A 17,812-nucleotide genomic window follows, 5' to 3' on the forward strand; every position below is an offset into this window, starting at 1 on the left:
TCTTTGGTTGTGCTGGTGAAGAAGGATGGGATTCTCCGCATGTGTATTGACTACAGGTCCCTCAACAAGAAGACGCTGAAGAACAGGTATCCCATTCCGTGTATTGATGATGATCCAGGTGGATGTTGGTGGCCACCCACCTATCCCATTTGGACCCCCATAACTGTCTCTTTTAGTTTTTTTTTTTTTTTTTTTTTTTTTTTTTTTTTTTTCAGTTTCCTTAATTATAGCACAGTTTACTATTTTTAGCAGTTTTTTGGGTCCTAAACTTCCAGAGCTGTTTTGAGGCCCTAAACGACGTTTTGAGGCCAGCGATTTTTCTGTCAAAAAATCGTCTTTTCCGTCGTAGTCCTCGGAGAGATCTTTCCAATGGGCTATCATGCGCGTCAAACGGAGATAATACGACCAATTCGTGACCCCGGGAAGTTGATGTACCAACTTACCCAAAAACGGGGCCCACAATTTGGCGTTTCATCTTCTAGGGTTAGGTTTTGGAATGTGAAGGGTTTTCCATTGTTTTCTCAACAATAAATAGGCCTTCGAACCTCATTGTAACAGAGTTCAGAGGCATGTAGCCACACATCTCTTCTCAGAGATAAGCTACCATCGCCCTAGCTGGTTTATTTCCATTTCTGGTTGTAAGAATATTTCAGTATTTTCCATTAATGAAATGAAGTATTATTTCCACTGCATCTTTGTGTATATGGTTATCTCTGTAATTTATTGCATTCTTGTTTAAATCCGGATCAGTGATCAGATGAGTTGATGGATGAACTTAGAGGAGCCAAGTACTTGTCTAAGGTAGATTTTTGGTCGCGGTATCATCGGATTCGGGTGAGGGAGCAGGACATCCCGAAGACAACCTTCAAATGTCATTATGGGCATTCCGAGTTCCTGGTCATGCCTTTTGGGGTGACCAATGCACCAACTACTTTCCAGTCGTGCATGAACCATCTGTTCAGAGGCCAGCTGAGGAGGTTTGTACTAGTATTCTTTGATGACATCTTGATCTACAACAGGACATGGGAGGAGCACCTACAACACCTAGAGACAATATTGTGTATATTGGAGGAGCAATAGTTCTACGCCAAGATGTCCAAGTGCGAGTTTGGGCTGACAAAGATGCTCTACTTGGGGCACATCATAGGCGCAGATGGGGTCAAGGTGCACAAGGAGAAGATTCAGGCTATACGAGATTGGCCAGAGCCTAGAGATGTGACAACACTGAGAGGATTTTTGGGCATCTGTACTTACTATTGGAAGTTCGTGAAGGGTTTCTCACAGTTGGCAACACCCCTTACTGATCTGACTAAGAAGGGGGCTTTTGCATGGACAGAGAGAGCTTAGGCAATATTCGATTGCCTCAAGGAGGTGACGAGTTGTTGCCCGGTGTTGGCACTTATGGATTTTTACATAGCCTTTCACATTGGAGTGCGATACATCTGGTTTGGGGATAGGGTCAGTCTTGTCCCAAGGGGGACAACCCATTGCTTTTGAGAGCCAGAATCTCCTACCGCATGAGATGTCATATTCCATATACGACGAGGAGATGTTGGTCGTAATGCATGCATTGGCCAAATTTAGATAGTACTTGGTGGGGAACCGGTTTCGGGTGAAGACAGATCATAATAATCTTCGCCACTTCATGGGGCAGCAGGGCCTCAATGATAGGCAACAGAGGTGGGTTAGCAAGGTGCAGGCCTACGATTTTGATATTGAGTATGTGCGGGGGAAGCACAATGTGGTGGCAGATGCACTATCTAGGAGACCAGCCAGACTTTCACTCATGAGAATTTGCCATGATTGGAAGGCACAATTATTGGTAGAGTACTCCAAGGATCGCCGAGTGTGCAAGATCTTGGGGGGCAGCTATGCAGGTTAGTGCTACAGGGTGATGGATGAGGTTATTTATTACAAAGGGCACATAGTTTTGGTTTTGGGATCCCAGTTGAGGGAGCACGTCCTTCGTGCAGCTCATGATTCTCCTTTGTCTGGGCACTAGGGGTTCAGGAAGACTTATATGGCAGTGAGAGAGCGCTTCACTTGGAAGGGCCTCAAAGGAGACGTGTTGAGGCATGTGCAGGAGTGCGAAGCTTGCCAGAGGAACAAAGGAGAGTTGACCCATCCAGTAGGACTGTTGCAGCCTCTTCCCATCCCTGAGGGGAAATGGGAGAGTATCTCTATGGATTTCATCACCAGACTTCCCTCGGTGCAAGGGAAGGATTGTATTTTTGTGGTGGTCGACCGACTGACCAAGTTTGCACACTTCTTTGCCATTCCGACACAATATTTAGCCTCACAAGTGGCAAAGTTGTTCTTTAGGGAGGTCTTTCGTCTGCACAGACTCCCTAAGACTATGGTTAGTGATCGAGATAGCCGATTCATGGATGGATTTTGGCAAGAGATTTTCAGCCTAGTTGGCACCGAGCTCACCCCGAGCACCAACTATCATCCATAGACCGACGACTAGAAAGAGAGGGTGAACCAGTGGTTAGAGGGCTATCTCAGGAACTATGTGACAGGTCAGTAGAGGGCTTGGATTCGATGGTTGCATCTGGGAGAGTATTGTTACAACACAACACATCACATGTCCATTGGTATGACTCCTTTCTGTGCTTTATATGGTTTTGATGCTTTGTCTTTTACTGACATTGTTTTTGGAGACAACAGGGCCCCACAGGCCAAGGATTGGATCCTAGAGAGCCAAGATATCCTCAAGTCTCTTAAGGATAACTTACAAACAACTCAGAACCAGTATAAGATGTATGTCGATAAGCATTGAGTAGAGAGGCATTCCGAGGAAGGGGACTTGACCTTCAATTGCAACCTTACCGACAGTCCACGCTGAAGCAGAAGGGGGTCGAGAAGCTGAAGCCAAGATTCTTTGCACCTTATACTGTGATTAGGAGGGTTGGAGAGGTGGCTTACGAGTTGAAGCTACCACCAGGGAGGCAGGATCCATAACATTTTTCATGTGTCATGCCTCAAGAAGGTGTTGGGGCAATAGGTTACAGTAGCTATGGAGTTGCCTCCACTTGATGATGAGGGGCACCTGATTTTACAGCCAGAGAAAGCTCAAAAGCAGAGGAAGCTCAGAAGCAGGGTCTGTTGACCACTACGTGTCAACTACCCGTAGCAGTACACCCCTTTTTTTTGGAAAAGGGATAGCACCTGATCAATGCGTCCGTGCCATTCGACTATCATCATCAGTTCGGTCATGTTATGTTGTAAACCTAGTCTACGTGTGTAAATTGTAAATAATCTTAGCAAGTCTGTATCATGTATGTAATTGCCTAGGTAAACCTAATTTTCTAGTGATGATCTATGTTCCGGAAGGTTTTTTGTCTCATCGATCCATGATCGGCAGAGTTTTCCTTAAACCTAACCCCAAAGCCGAAATGGATTTTGTCATTAGAATCTTAGGGGAGTCCTAGACTCTAGTGTGCTAGATCGAATCTATGTAAAAGTGATTTGGAAATAATCCTAGCTATTTGGTTAGGTTATTACAAATTGCTTGATCTGCTAGATTATATTTATGTCGCAGAACTGGGTAGTCTATGAGGGTCTTTTTCAAATGGGTTTTCCCCCCTGAGATGTAAAAATGTAAAAATCATGATGTAAACTGCCTTGGTGGTTAGAAAAATAATTAAACCCCTAATAAGTCCTAGGTCCTAGGTAATTTTTTCCAAAGGCTAGGTTCGAGGGTCCAATAAAAATAATAAAAAAATATAAATAATAATAAAATAAAATTAAAAATAAACAAAAAAAATTAAAAAACAAAATAAAATAATAAAATAACAATAAGTCAAAGTTTTGAGGAAATAAATGCAAAATTTTAATTTTTTAATATATTAAAATGCATTTAAAATTTCAACGGATGAGATTAAAAGAGATTTTGATCCTCATCAACAGTCAAGATCACTTTGACATGGATCACTTGAACTAGCCGTTGGGAACTTTTTCTTTAAATAGGGTGTTAGGGATCATTTGAGATCATTCGATCTTTGATCGCTTACCTAAGCGAAAAACTCTCTCTTGTAATCTTTTTTATGAGCAATAAAGAAAGACTTTGGGGTTAACTTCCACTGGTGTTACTCTTCATGGAAATGTTGTAAGATGTATTATTTTCATGCATATATTTCTTTTTGGCCATTGATATAGCTTTCTGAAGAGCGATTTGAGTACATGTATCTTGCTCAGTCGCTGGGGTTTGAATGGTAATTTAAGTTTTGAATATAATAGCAGGTGTGTCTATTAAATCTAAAATTTATTATCGTTTTCCCTCTCCATGTTGACAGTTGAATCAAGTTTTGCAGGAAAATCCTTGATTATTAGATCATCGGGCGTTCGGGGAAGTTCTCGGCTGAACCAACCAACTCCTGATCCGTGTTTTCTGAAGAGCCCAGCTTGATTTTGATCCCGGGCTTATCATAAGATATTATTTTTATGGGTGATGCATGAAGGTTTTCAAGCTTAGTACCTTTTCTAAAATTCAAAAAATTTTAATTTTTCTATACTAAATCATTAGATCTGGTTGTTGAGAGCCATAGAGCATCAGATCTGGGAGCGGAGTCGGACTCACACTCCCTAGATCTGATAGATCTGCCATTTTTGTACATAGATCTGTAATTAATTTTGGTTTTCAGGGTTTTAGTGTTTTTGGGTCATTGTGCATGTTGTTTGTGTGTTTCTGGTTGTATTGCAGCAACAGGTCTAAAACTGGAGGTTGTGTAGAGTCCAGATCTAGGCCTCGGAGGGTAAGATCTGGATCTCTGGAGGTCCATCAGCGTCATTTTTAGCAAGGTTCCTGTCCAGAGATTTTGCATCCAAAAGTTTTAAATTTTTCAAAATATGGAATTTTCAAGGGTTTCAAAGAAATCTAAAACATAGCGATTTAAATTTTTTTAATTAAGGCTTCTAGTGGAATTTCTATAGGTTGATTGGCTGCCTAGTTTTTCTTGAGCAGAAAAAATTTCGAATTTGTTTTTCATTGTTGTCTTCTTGAAGATTTCGGAATTATTCTTTACTGTCTAATTTTGGGTTTTAAGTTCTTCAGATATGGAAAGAAAATTTTCAAATAGAGTTTTGGGAAATTTCTGGGTCTTTTACTGTTGCCTGGGGTCTTAGTTTCGTTGTTGCAGATAAACCCCCGCTTCTTATCTCCATCCCTTCCTGCGTGCTACCCTCATTCCGCGTCCTCCACGCAGTTTCAATCTGAACCCTCTGCCTATCTATGTGGTCTCCTTCTCCCTCTGTGGCTATCATCTAGCCTTCTTTGCTAGCCAAAACGCTGCCATCTCCTTTCTGCTCCATTCATCGCTGCTCCAAACCTGCAAACACAACAGAAAACAAAGACTGAAACCCTCGCTGCTTTGCCATCTCCAGATCCATTGCCATCTGCATTCTTCCTTCTACCTTTCCATCAATCCATTGGCTGCCTGGCTTTAAACTTTATATGTTGCCTAGCTCCTCATTTTCCCTGCATTTTTGGCCACCTCCATCTGTTGCTTCATTACGCAGCTCCCTCCTTCTGCCCTTCAACGTGCTGCCCATCTCATTCCCGCGGCATCCCTCATCTCCCTCTGCTGTCCGCCAGCATTCTGCCATCCCGCAGCTCTCCAGCGTTCTCCAACTCTCCACGCTGATCGTTGTCCATTCCATTCCAGCTCTACGCATATCCCTTCACTGACCTGCGGCCTCCTTCCGTCCGAACCTACATACGATCAATAAAATTTCAACCTTCATTTGTTTTATATGCGTTTAAGTTTCATTTTGTTTAGTTTTTATTTAGAGTTAGGGTTAGCGTAAGTCCCCCTTTTTTTTATTTGGTTTGGTTTTGTAATTTTTTATTTTTAGTTTAGTTTGATTCATTAAAAAAAAATTAATTAAAAAATTTAAAAATATGAAAATCGAGTTTGTTTTCTTTTCATTATTTACTTAAATCCTAAAAAAAATCTAAATCATAAAAATAAAAAAATTTGATTTCATTTTTTATTTCTTTTTTTTTAATTAAAAAATCATAAAAAAAAAATCTAAAAAAAATTAAAAATTCTGAAAATTTTAAATTTTGTGATTAAAGATTTAAATCAAGGGGTTTTTCACTTAAACATTAGAAATTTTAATGTGGCCTATGGCCCATTTAAATTTTGATTTTGACCCATTGATTAATTTTAAATTCCTTGGTGTCTTTGATGTTAAGCTCTAAATTTTAAATTCTTATATAGTCTAGCGTGATAAATCATATTGGATTTTGGAAAAGATTGATTAATTCTTGGTCATTAACGATAGTCATTTTAGATATGGAATTCTTTGCAAGCTGCAGTGATATTGTCACTTTTTCATCACATATTGAAAATCGATCTGGATAGCTTGTTTTATTGATGGTTGATTCAAATATCGAAGGCACTGGTCTAAAATTGTTTCTATCTTGTGGTCATGTCTTGTCTACATTGGCATTTAATCTATCAATCTTATTTAATCGCTTAAATTCATCAAGTTATCCATCATTAAAATCTCCTAGAGTTTGTTTCTCATAGGCTATCGTCATCTATTAACCTAGGGACTACCCTCCTTGACTTGTCTAGGAGAGAGTCTAAACGGAGTGAGTAAGGATTTAAGAGTGACAGCTCTTACTCTGAGCGTTGTCGCGTTGCCAAAACACTCTGTGCGATAACATTTTTTGGCGTCATTGCTCGGGACATTTTATTCTCGGCATTTCAACGACATTTCCTCATCATTTTTCTCATTTCTCATCTTTTCATTTGAACCGGCAACGACAACATTTTTTGGCGCCGCTGCCGGGGACCAATTTATTGGGCCTGGGCTTTACGACATTCATCATCCATCTTTCATCTTTCTCATCTCTCATTCAAGCCGACAAACATTTTTTGGCATCATCTCATCTTTTCTGCCATTCATTAGCCTATCAAACGGCCAACATTTTTTGGCATCATTTGATCTTTTCATCGCCCTATCTTTCATCATATCGTTTAATCGTACATTTAGCACCTAGACATCTCGGTTTGTTTCTTGTTTGGGTGGCGACTCCATTTCTTTCATTTATTCTCATACAAGAAGCCCTCCCTCATATTTGATTTTTTGTTGCTTTTTAGATCCTAGAGTTAGATTCATGTTCAAGTGGCGACTCCACTTCTTTCATCTCTTGATTTTCTTGAGCAGAGATCCCTCTCTATCATCCATTTGGTCCCTCATTATTCATCATGGATTATTCATTTACCCCGTGTCATTTTTCTGATGTTCTCCATGATATTTCGGAAGTGGCCATTTCTAAATTGTCTTTGTTCTCGGGTGGTGATTCAGTCGCTATTAGAAAGCATCTAGGTAGTTTTTCTCGTATAATGTTCATATATTGTAGACCTCCTCAGTATAATCATGAAGATGTCAAAATGCGTCTATTTGTCTTTTCTTTAGAGGGTGATGCTTTGAATTGGTTTAATAATTTTCCTGAAGACTCTTTCACTTCTTTACAAGACATTGTCAATGCTTTTAAAGATAGATATGGTTATCGAGACAACTCGCCTTGTGCCCCTAAAATTGAGCAACAGAATGAAAGTAATCTTATGAAGGGTCTAGCTGTCAATAAAAGATTTCAAGACAATTCTTCATATCAGAATGTGCCATCCACCTGTACCAGTGCAGATCAAATCCATGATAGTGGAAAAGCAGGGACAAATTGTAAAATCAGTGTCGACAGTGAAAGGGAAAATCAGAAGCAAATTATAGAAGAACTGATGCGGCTGGTAAAAAATATGGAGATCAATCAAGAAAAAATTGTAACTGATTACGGCAATGATATGAGAACTTTATGCACCCACCTAGAAAAATGTGATAAGGAGATAGAAATCATGAAAATTAAACACTCTGATCACGTAACCGACATGCAAAGTTAGCATGCTAAGGAAATTGAGACCATGAAAGCTAATCATGACAGGGAAATTAATTTTATGCAAAGCAAGTTATCAGGCTTAGAGGAAAAGATGAAGATCATGGAATTCAATCATTCAAATCAAGTGACTGCCATGGAAGCAAGTTATCAAGAAGAAGTAAGTTTGATTTAGAACAAATTGTCAACTATGGATGAAGAAATGACCATCATGAGATTTGATTATAATAATCAGTTGGCTACCATGCAAGCAAATCATAAGAAAGAGATAAACTCTATACAACATTGCTTGATGACCATAAAGGCAAAGGACGACAAAGTAATAAAAGATATGGAAGCTAGTCAGATATGTCTTCAGAATAAGTTATTGACCATGGTGGAAGACCATGCTAGCGAAATCAGTACTATGAAGGTTGAACACTCTAGCCAGATGGATGCCATAACGATACAGGTATAGAAATTTCAGCATCAGTCAGAGGATGAAAGAAACAAGGAGATGTCAACAGATCAGAAGCCTCATTCTCTGCTGCAACAAGCTCTATCTTATTATGAGGTCCTTTGTTCCATTGAAAAGTGGCTAATTGAAGGTGACCTGGATAAAAGGGAAATTAATAATCAGATCCAGAATGAAGAAAGACATGTCATGCATATCTTACATACTTCATCTGAGAGTTTCGAAGCAGAATGTTCCACATCATCAGTGATACACCCTGCCACGAAGAAAAAGCGCAAGAGAAAGAGAATGAGAAAAAGATTTGATGCATCAAATGGCCGCGAGCAACTTGATTTTCGGATAGGAAAAAGTCCTACCGTATGCAAGATTGGACATGGCACATCCGAGAAGCAGCCGACAGATTTTCCTGAAAGCAGGCAAATGCTCAGTATACACTATATTGAACGCATCTGATGCCATGGGGCATCCTCTGTATTTCTAACCCTACTCCTTGTCTTTTCAGCATTTCATTTCTGTTTTATGATTAGATTTACCTTTTCATGTTACTAGATAGTTAATAAATGAAGAACTTATATCTTTTCTGTGCTTAATGTTATATGATGATTTTTGGATGGACGCTACTTATGTTTTGTTGTGTTGCGTGGATGCAGATTTTGGATTCTCACATTCCTAAAGTACAACAACGTGTCCCCAAGTAGAGCCAGATGTTGACCACTACGTGTCAACTACCCGTAGCAGTACACCCCCTTTCTTCGAAAAATGGATAGCACCTAATCATCGTGTCCGTGCCATTCGACTATCATCATCAGCTCGATCATGTTATGTTGTAAACCTAGTCTGCATGTGTAAATTGTAAATAATCTTAGTAGATCTGTATCATGTATGTAATTGCCTAGGTAAACCTAATTTTCTAGTGATGATCTACGTTCCAGAAGGTTTTTTGTCTCACCGATCCATGATCGACAGAGTTTTCCTTCAGCCTAACCCCAAAGCCAGAATGGATTTTGTCATTAGAATCTTAGGGGAGCCTTAGTGTGCTAGATCAAGTCTATGTAAAAGTGATTTGGAAATAATCCTAACTATTTGGTTAGGTTATTACAAATTGCTTGATCTGCTAGATTATATTTATGTTGCAGAACTGGGTAGTCTATGAGGGTCTTTGCCAAATGGGTTTTCCCCCTGAGATGTAAAAATGTAAAAATCATGATGTAAAATGCCTTGGGGGTTAGAAAAATAATTAAACCCCTAATAAGTCCTAGGTCCTAGGTAATTTTTTCCAAAGGCTAGGTTCGAAGGTCCAATAAAAATAATAAAAAATATAAATAATAAAAAAATAAAATAAAATAAAATAAAAAATTAAAAATTAAAAAATAAAATAAAATAATAATAAGTCAAAGTTTTGCGGAAATAAATGCAAAATTTTAATTTTTTAATATATTAAAATGCATTTAAAATTTCGACAGATAAGATTAAAAGAGATTTTGATCCTCATCAACGGTCGAGATCACTTTGACATGGATCACTCGAACTAGCCGTTGGGAATTTTTTCTAGGTCATTGGAGATCATTCGATCTTTGATCGTGTACTAAGCGAAAAGCTCTCTCTTGTAATCTTTTTTATGAGCAATAAAGAAAGACTTTGGGGTTAACTTCTGCTGGTGTTACTCTTCATGGAAATGTTGTAAGATGTATTATTTTCATGCATATATTTCTTTTTGGCCATTGATATAGCTTTTTGAAGAGCGATTTGAGTACAGGTATCTTGCTCAGTCGTTGGGGTTTGAATAGTAATTTAAGTTTTGAATATAATAGTAGGTATTTCTATTAAATCTAAATTTTATTATCGTTTTCCCGCTCCATGTTGACGGTTGAATCGAGTTTTGTAGGAAAATCCTTGATTATTAGATCATCGGGCGTTCGGGGAAGTTCTCGGCTGAACCAACCAACTCCTGATCCGTGTTTTCTGAAGAGCCCAGCTTGATTTTGATCCCGGGCTTATCATAAGATATTATTTTTATGGGTGATGCATGAAGGGTTTCAAGCTTAGTACCTCCTCTAAAATTCAAAAAAATTTAATTTTTCTGTGCTAAATCGTTAGATCTAGCTGTTGAGAGCCACAGATCATCAGATCTGGGAGCGGAGTCGGACTCACACTCCCTAGATTTGATAGATCTGCCATTTTTGTACATAGATCTGTAATTAATTTTGGTTTTCTAACTTTGGTTTTCAGGGTTTTAGTGTTTTTGGGTCATTGTGCATGTTGTTTGGGTGTTTTTGGTTGTATTGCAGCTACAGGTCTGAAGCTGGAGGTTGTGCAAAGTCTAGATCTAGGCCTTGGAGGGTAAGATCTGGATCTCTAGAGGTGCATCAACGTCATTTTTAGCAAGGTTCCTGTCCAGAGATTTTGCATCCAAGAAGTTTTAAATTTTTCAAAATATGGAATTTTCAAGGGTTTCAAGGAAATCTGAAACAGAGCGATTTAAATTTTTTTAATTAAGGCTTCTGGTGGAATTTCTACAGGTTGATTGGCTGCCTGGTTTTTCCTGAGCAGAAAAAATTTCAAATTTGTTTTTCACTATTGTCTTCTTGAAGATTTCAGAATTATTCTTTACTGTCTGATTTTGGGTTTTAGATTCTTCAGATCCGGAAAGAAAATTTTCAAATAGAGTTTTGGGAAATTTCTGGGTCTTTTACTGTTGCCTGGGGTCTTAGTTTCATTGTTGCAGATAAACCCCCGCTTCTTATCTCCATCCCTTCCTACGCGCTACCCTCATTCTGCGTCCTTCACGCAGTTTCAATCTGAACCCTCTGCCTATCTACGTGGCCTCCTTCTCCCTCTGCGGCTATCATCCAACCTTCTCCGCCAGCCAAAACGCTGCCATTAGCTTTTTGCTCCATTCATCGCTGCTCCAAACCTGCAAACACAACAAAAAACAAAGACTGAAACCCTCGCTGCTTTGCCATCTCTAGATCCATTGCCATTTGCGTTCTTCCCTCAACCTTTCCATCGATCCATTGGCTGCCTGGCTTCAAACTTTATACGCTGCCCAGCTCCTCATTTTCCCTGCGTTTTTGGCCACCTCCATCTGTTGCTTCATTAAGCAGCTGCCTCCTTCTGCCCTTCAATGTGCTGCTCATCTCATTCCCACAGCGTCCCTCATCTCCCTCTGCTGCCTGCCAGAATTTTGCCATCCCGTAGCTCTCCAACGTTCTCCAACTCTCTACACTGCTCGCTGTCCATTCCATTCCAGTTCTACGCATATCCCTTCACTGACCTGCGGCTTCCTTCCGTCCGAACCTGCATACGATCAATAAAATTTCGACCTTCATTTGTTTTATATGCGTTTAAGTTTCATTTTGTTTAGTTTTTATTTAGAGTTAGGGTTAGCGTAAGTCCCCCTTTTTTCTTTATTTGGTTTGGTTTTATATATTTTTTTTAGTTTAGTTTGATTCCTTAAAAAATAAAAAAATAAAATTAATTAAAAAATAAAAAATATGAAAATTGAGTTTGTTTTCTTTTCATTATTGACTTAAATCCTAAAAAAAAATAAAAATTCTAAATATAAAAATAAAAAAATTTGATTTCATTTTTTATTTCTTTTTTTTAATTAAAAATTCATAAAAAAAGAAAAAAAAATCTTAAAAAAATATTTAAAAATTATGAAAATTTTAAATTTTGTGATTAAGGATTTAAATTAAGGGGTTTTTCACTTAAACGTTAGAAATTTTAATGTGGCCTATGGCCCATTTAAATTTAGATTTTTGACCCGTTGATTAATTTTAAATTCCTTGGTGTCTTTGATGTTAAGCACTAAATTTTAAATTCTTATATAGTCTAGCGCGATAAATCATATTGGCTTTCGGAAAAGATTGATTAATTCTTGGTCATTAACGATAGTCATTTTAGATCTGGAATTCTTTGCAAGCCGCAGTGTTGTTGTCACTTTTTCATCACATATTGAAAATCGATCTGGATAGCTTGTTTTATTGATGGTTGATTCAAATATCGAAGGCATTGGTCTAAAATTGTTTCTATCTTGTGGTCATATCTTGTCTACATTGGCATTTAATTTGTCAATCTGATTTAATCGTTTAAATTCATCAATTTATCCATCATTAAATTCTCCTAGACTCTGTTTCTCACAGGCTATCTTCATCTATTTACCTAGGGACTACCCCCTTGACTTGTCTAGGAGAGAGTCTAAACGGAGTGAGTAAGGATTTAAGAGCGACAACTCTTACTCTGAGCGTTGTCGCGCTGCCAAGACACTCTGTGCGACAACAGGGTCATTAGAGAGTACTTAGTGCATTGGAAGAGCTTACCAGATGAGGATGCTACTTGGGAAGAGGATCACATACTTGCACATCCAACATTGCAGTTGCTTGGAGACAAACAACATTTGGGAGGGGAGGACTGTCATGTCCCTTACTAAATTAATTTGGAACAAGATTAATTTTTGCATTTTCGGGCCAATTTTGGAGATAGTGGGGCTCATTTGATTTTATTTGGAGATTAGACTTGGGAGAAGTTATTTTGTTGTGGTTAAGTTCCATGTGGGGGCCACCAATGTGGAAAAAGTCGAAGTCAGGATTAATTCGACAAGGGTCCAAAAGCTGAAAAACTCGTTAAAGTCGGGAGTTTTTTGAAAAAGTCGACAAAAAGTTGGCAAAATTAAAAAAACACAAAATTATTCATTTTTTTATATTTTTTTTAACATCTAGAGTCAAAGTCATAGTTTAGAAGTGTTTTCAGTGTTTTACTACAATGCCATTCTTTACATGTGAATTCGATCACTAAAAGGATGTTACACTCTTGTAGTCTGCATTCTAAGTGAATTTTATCACCAATGTTTTTCAACATTATCCACAAAAATATGATCATAACAGTGTTGATTCTTGGGAATGTTCATCAGCTATTTACACTTCCTTGCTTGCTAGTCTGGATACTCCTTGTCCTCTTTGTCTTATGTCTCACAATCATGCTTGTCGAGGTAGGTATGCACTTCTTTTTCATAGTCTTCCCAGTTTCTTATAGCAGCCTTTCGACAGCTTAGCCTTTGGCTAATGTCTCTTCTCTGTATTTTTTTGCACATCTCATATAGATCCCTATTGTTTTGCAGACATAACATCCAGCAAGAGCAAACCAATAATAAACGTATATGTTTCAACTTTCAACAGAATATAGCAACCAAGCAATTAATTTTCTCAGTAACACCAACTAACTATAATGCTTGAAATTAAGATTCAACAACAAAACAAATTGCATAGCACAACGTTATCACCAAATTTCTAGGGCTATGTTTGAAAGATTCCACTCTCTGCCTTAAGATTAAACATGAGAAAATTATAACATTTTCGCCTTTGTGGCCTCTTTATCCATGGCCTGGGAGGGAGGCAGACTTTTTGGGTCGACTCCCGATTAAATCAGGAGTATAACGATTAAATTGTGATTTTTTCCTTTCTGAAAAAGTCGCCAAAAAGTCGGGGGATTAAATCGTTTAGTTTAAAAAATCACATTTTTAGAATTAAATCGAGATTTTTTGCAGACATGTTCCACACTGGGGGCCACCCACACTAGGGAAATACACACTCCCTAGTTCAAATTGCATGGAGGGGAAAATTCGTTGGTTAAGTGAGGGTCCACGATGGAGGGAAAATTGGAGGGAAAAGTGCTCCACGAAATCTATATAAGGAAGGAAACTCTCCTCATTTCATCATCTTTTGGCATATTGAATTTCCCTTTGGTTGCTTGAGCTGCCTAACTGAGTCACTTGCTCTTTAGCAAGAGTTTTTCAAGCTAAGAGCTCACCCTTTCTTTGGGGGACTTTGAGTGACACCCTAGAGAGGTTTTTCTTCAGTCTTTCCGGAGGAGGATTTCATTGTGGTTTCCAACAATTAAATTCATCTCCAGGTGGTGCGTATTTCTGGAGGACGCAGTGAAGGGAGGTCGAGTTTGTTTGTGGCATCTTGCAGAGGAGTTTTGGCCGGGATAATTTCCGGAGAGGAGGCATAGGAGGTTTGTTGTCATTTTGGAGAGTTTGGGAGCTGGAGGCGAGTGCTTCTTGGCAGTGTGACTTTCACACTTCCTGGGTTTGGTGCACATGTGGGAGGTAGAGCATCAGTCTTTGAGGCTGAACTTTGCCGAGGGAGCTAAGGGAAGCATTCGTGGAGGAGATTGCTATAGTTCCAGAGCTTGGGAGGAGGTTTTTGCTTGTATTCCTTGCAGGCTGTATTCTTGCACAGTTTGGAGGGCGTAGGGCATATTGGAGGCTGAATTTGGGAGGTTGGATTGAGACCAAACCCTTTCTGGGTTTTTGTGGGTTTTGGTCAAGGAGTTTGGGGCTGAATTTATAGCATTTTTTGAGCTGTGGAGATGGAGTTTCTTTCCAGCGAGCAGTGCAGTTTTTTGGGACAGCACAAAGCATTAGAGGAGCAGTGATTTCCAGCATTTGAGATCATTGTCTTATCACCTGGGTTCTGTCACGCTTTCCATTGAGGCAAGCCTAGGTGCATTCCTCCATACTATTGTACTTTCTCCATTGATTAATAAAATGGCTCAGCTGGTTCTACTTCTAGAGTTTTTATGAGCATTCATTGATTGTTGAAATTTTCTGTGTTGTAAATCGTTTTTGCTTTGCATATCACTGTTTATTTAAGTTTGGAACATTACACACTCAAGTATTCTCGGTCCCATTCTAGTTCCACTATAATATAAAGATCTCGGACTATGGAGCATGTCATTCATCTACCCATACCCTTGAATTGCAACTAGGCTATCACAATTGAACCAGTCATATAATATGCTTAATTCTGAGCTTGTAACAGAAACTCCGGATTCATTTATCAACAGAAACCTTGATACTATATGAGGTAGTCCTCAGTTTACTTGAACCAGAGATCAACAATATATATTATTTAATGCAACAATACCTTTATCACTGCAGGTCTCTGATATATTCTATTGTAACAACCTCATATTATATAATCAGGGCAATATATTGCAACAGACCTCTACAAAAATCAATAAGGTCTGCCATTGTAAGAGTATCATGTCTGCCATGCCAAGGGAACAGCAAGTCTGCCATGCCATAGTAATAACATGTCTGCCATCATCCATAAGGTTAGGTCTGACATCCGAATTAGTGATGTTATGTATCATCTAAAAATCTGTCTGCCATCATATAAAGATTCTGTCTACCATGATATTATCTGCCATATGCAAATTGATAAATTATTTCATGTAAGAGTGTTATGTCATCCATACTTGTCTGCCATGCGAGTTATTGTGATTGACATACATATAATAGAACTCGCATCATTCATTGGTTCATGGAAACATATTCAGATACATACTTCTGATCCTATGTTGTCAAACCATAGGAGATGGCTTGCATCATATACATGCTGTGCTGTACGAAAAATGTTCTTTTGCGTTTTGAGCATTCCACCTGGATCAAGTAACTGTAGCATCTGTCATTTCTAAAATACTCGGATTTAACATCTGGCAAATTGAAGTATACCTTTTAATATCCCTCGGATCAAACTTGTATGGAAGCACTTCAGACAATATTCCAAACTGTGCTATTATAGGGTTCCGAACTGCCTTCAGCGAACCACAGAAATCACCAAAGGGTACCAGAGGGATGACCAAGCTTGAGTGTCATGATAATCCTCTTAATAGATCCGAACTTGTTTCTAGAATAGCCTTGGACAAGACACAATGAACCTCTCGAGGAACTTGGACTACATGCCATAACAGTCCTCCAATAGAGACCTCTGAACTGGGGCACTTTATCAAGGGACAGAACTGTAGAATCAACTGTAATGAGTCAGTTCCTTCAAAAAAGGCAAAGTCACAAGGATACTTATCTTGAAGAAGGATACCAGCTCCCTCTTAATCAAGTAATCATCTCAGTCATGAGATACTGAGGCTCATCAACCATGAAGCTATCAAAGGGTTCAGCTGTGCTATTCTGATTCCCAAGTCCAACCACTGATTTTCTTGAAGACGGGTCCAACTAGTGTTAATCACTGATCATAACCAAAAGGTTCCAATGCTGATTTCCAATCAAGATTGCTTTCCAAACCTTAATCATCAAGGGTCCCTAGGGTTTCCTTCAAACCCTAGGATTCTTTTAGGTCTCCTGCATCTCCATCAAATCCTTGATGGTGTCTTTCAGATTTCTCATAGACTTTCCTTCAGCCCAGCTCTGAAACCATGCTATTTTAGGGCATTTGTTGCATGTAGACAATTTTAGATTTTTTTTTTTCATCACAGTAAATTCATTCCATCATTCAGTGATTCATGATATCACTCTTTTTCCTGAGTAGTGTACTACCTTTTCACAGCAGCGACCATTGAGAAAATATGGAAGGAGGCCCCATGTTACCATAGGCTTAATATCTGAGCTATCCATTCATTCATTTGCTAGGTTTATCTCACATAAAGGATGTGTACATATAGATGTGATTAATATAAATGGATTTTCTCTCCCTATTTCAGGGTAGGTTCTGATCAATCGTTTGTATGTGGCAGATGGAGTGTAAATCATTCAACAAGTGTTGAGCCAGGATCCCAACTTAGTGCATCTGAGCAGAATATAATTATTCGGACAAATATCCCAGATAGAATTATGATAGGAGCAGACAACATACCTCAGTATCAGCAGCGTGTTACCTTGCAAAGAAATGAATGGCATCAACACTTTAAAAGCTTTAGAAACAATGTGATTGTGATCTCAGGAATCCTCTGCCTCCAGCTACCTTTTGAGTTAGTGTATGCCCATCTGAACTACACAATTCAATCCCAGATTTTCAGGTAAGAAATTTCTTCTTACTTTTTTGCATATCTACCATACTACAATAGAAGCTGCCAATGTACTCATAACATTTTATCTGTCAAAATGTCCTATATGACATTATTCAACCTCAAATTTGAAATATTCACTGGCTGTTGAAAGCCATTTTATCTACCATAAAATGGCTTAAAATACCTTTCCCTTAAAATGATTGGTAATAAAAATTTTCTTTTCAAAAAAGTGGATATTTGTGAAATTAATGAAATTTATAGCTTCCTTATTTTCTGCAAGTTTATTTACAAAATGAAGCATGGCTTTCAATAGTATCAACAACATGTTATATTCGTAGGAACCCCTAACATAGAAGGTTAATTCAACTCTATAACTATGCATGTTGTAGTATTTGTTATTGATATATCCTCAAGGATTTCAAGACAAATATAATCTGGTTACTCAGTTGCAAGCAGCAGTTTTTTAGCGCTGGACTAGGTAAATCCTTCATAACAGTGAAAATATCTTTTAAAGATATCAAAGTGATTCTTCATGTAACAACTATTTAATTTATCCTCCCTCTCATTTTTTAGGCAGCATGTGGATTTGTTAGAGCAAGTTTTCAGCTAAACTGTACCAACTGGGGTTTCTGTTTCCAGCTAATCTG

At 38.4% G+C, this 17,812-nt stretch overlaps 1 protein-coding gene across 1 annotated transcript in view; it reads left to right on the plus strand.

Moving 5' to 3' along the window:
• Positions 1-17,812, plus strand: part of LOC149258541 (anoctamin-like protein Os01g0706700) — a 202,911-nt gene that overhangs the window by 76,097 nt on the left and 109,002 nt on the right. Inside the window, exon 8 of the mRNA XM_089371960.1 lies at positions 16,893-17,174. Coding sequence (XP_089228086.1) covers positions 16,893-17,174 — 282 coding nt within the window. The remainder of the gene's footprint in view (positions 1-16,892; positions 17,175-17,812) is intronic.

The sequence above is a fragment of the Pinus tabuliformis genome, chromosome 6 (assembly GCF_031772625.1).
Source record: "Pinus tabuliformis cultivar Carrire ecotype Pingquan chromosome 6, CPIR1, whole genome shotgun sequence".
NCBI classification, from domain to species: Eukaryota; Viridiplantae; Streptophyta; class Pinopsida; order Pinales; family Pinaceae; genus Pinus; species Pinus tabuliformis.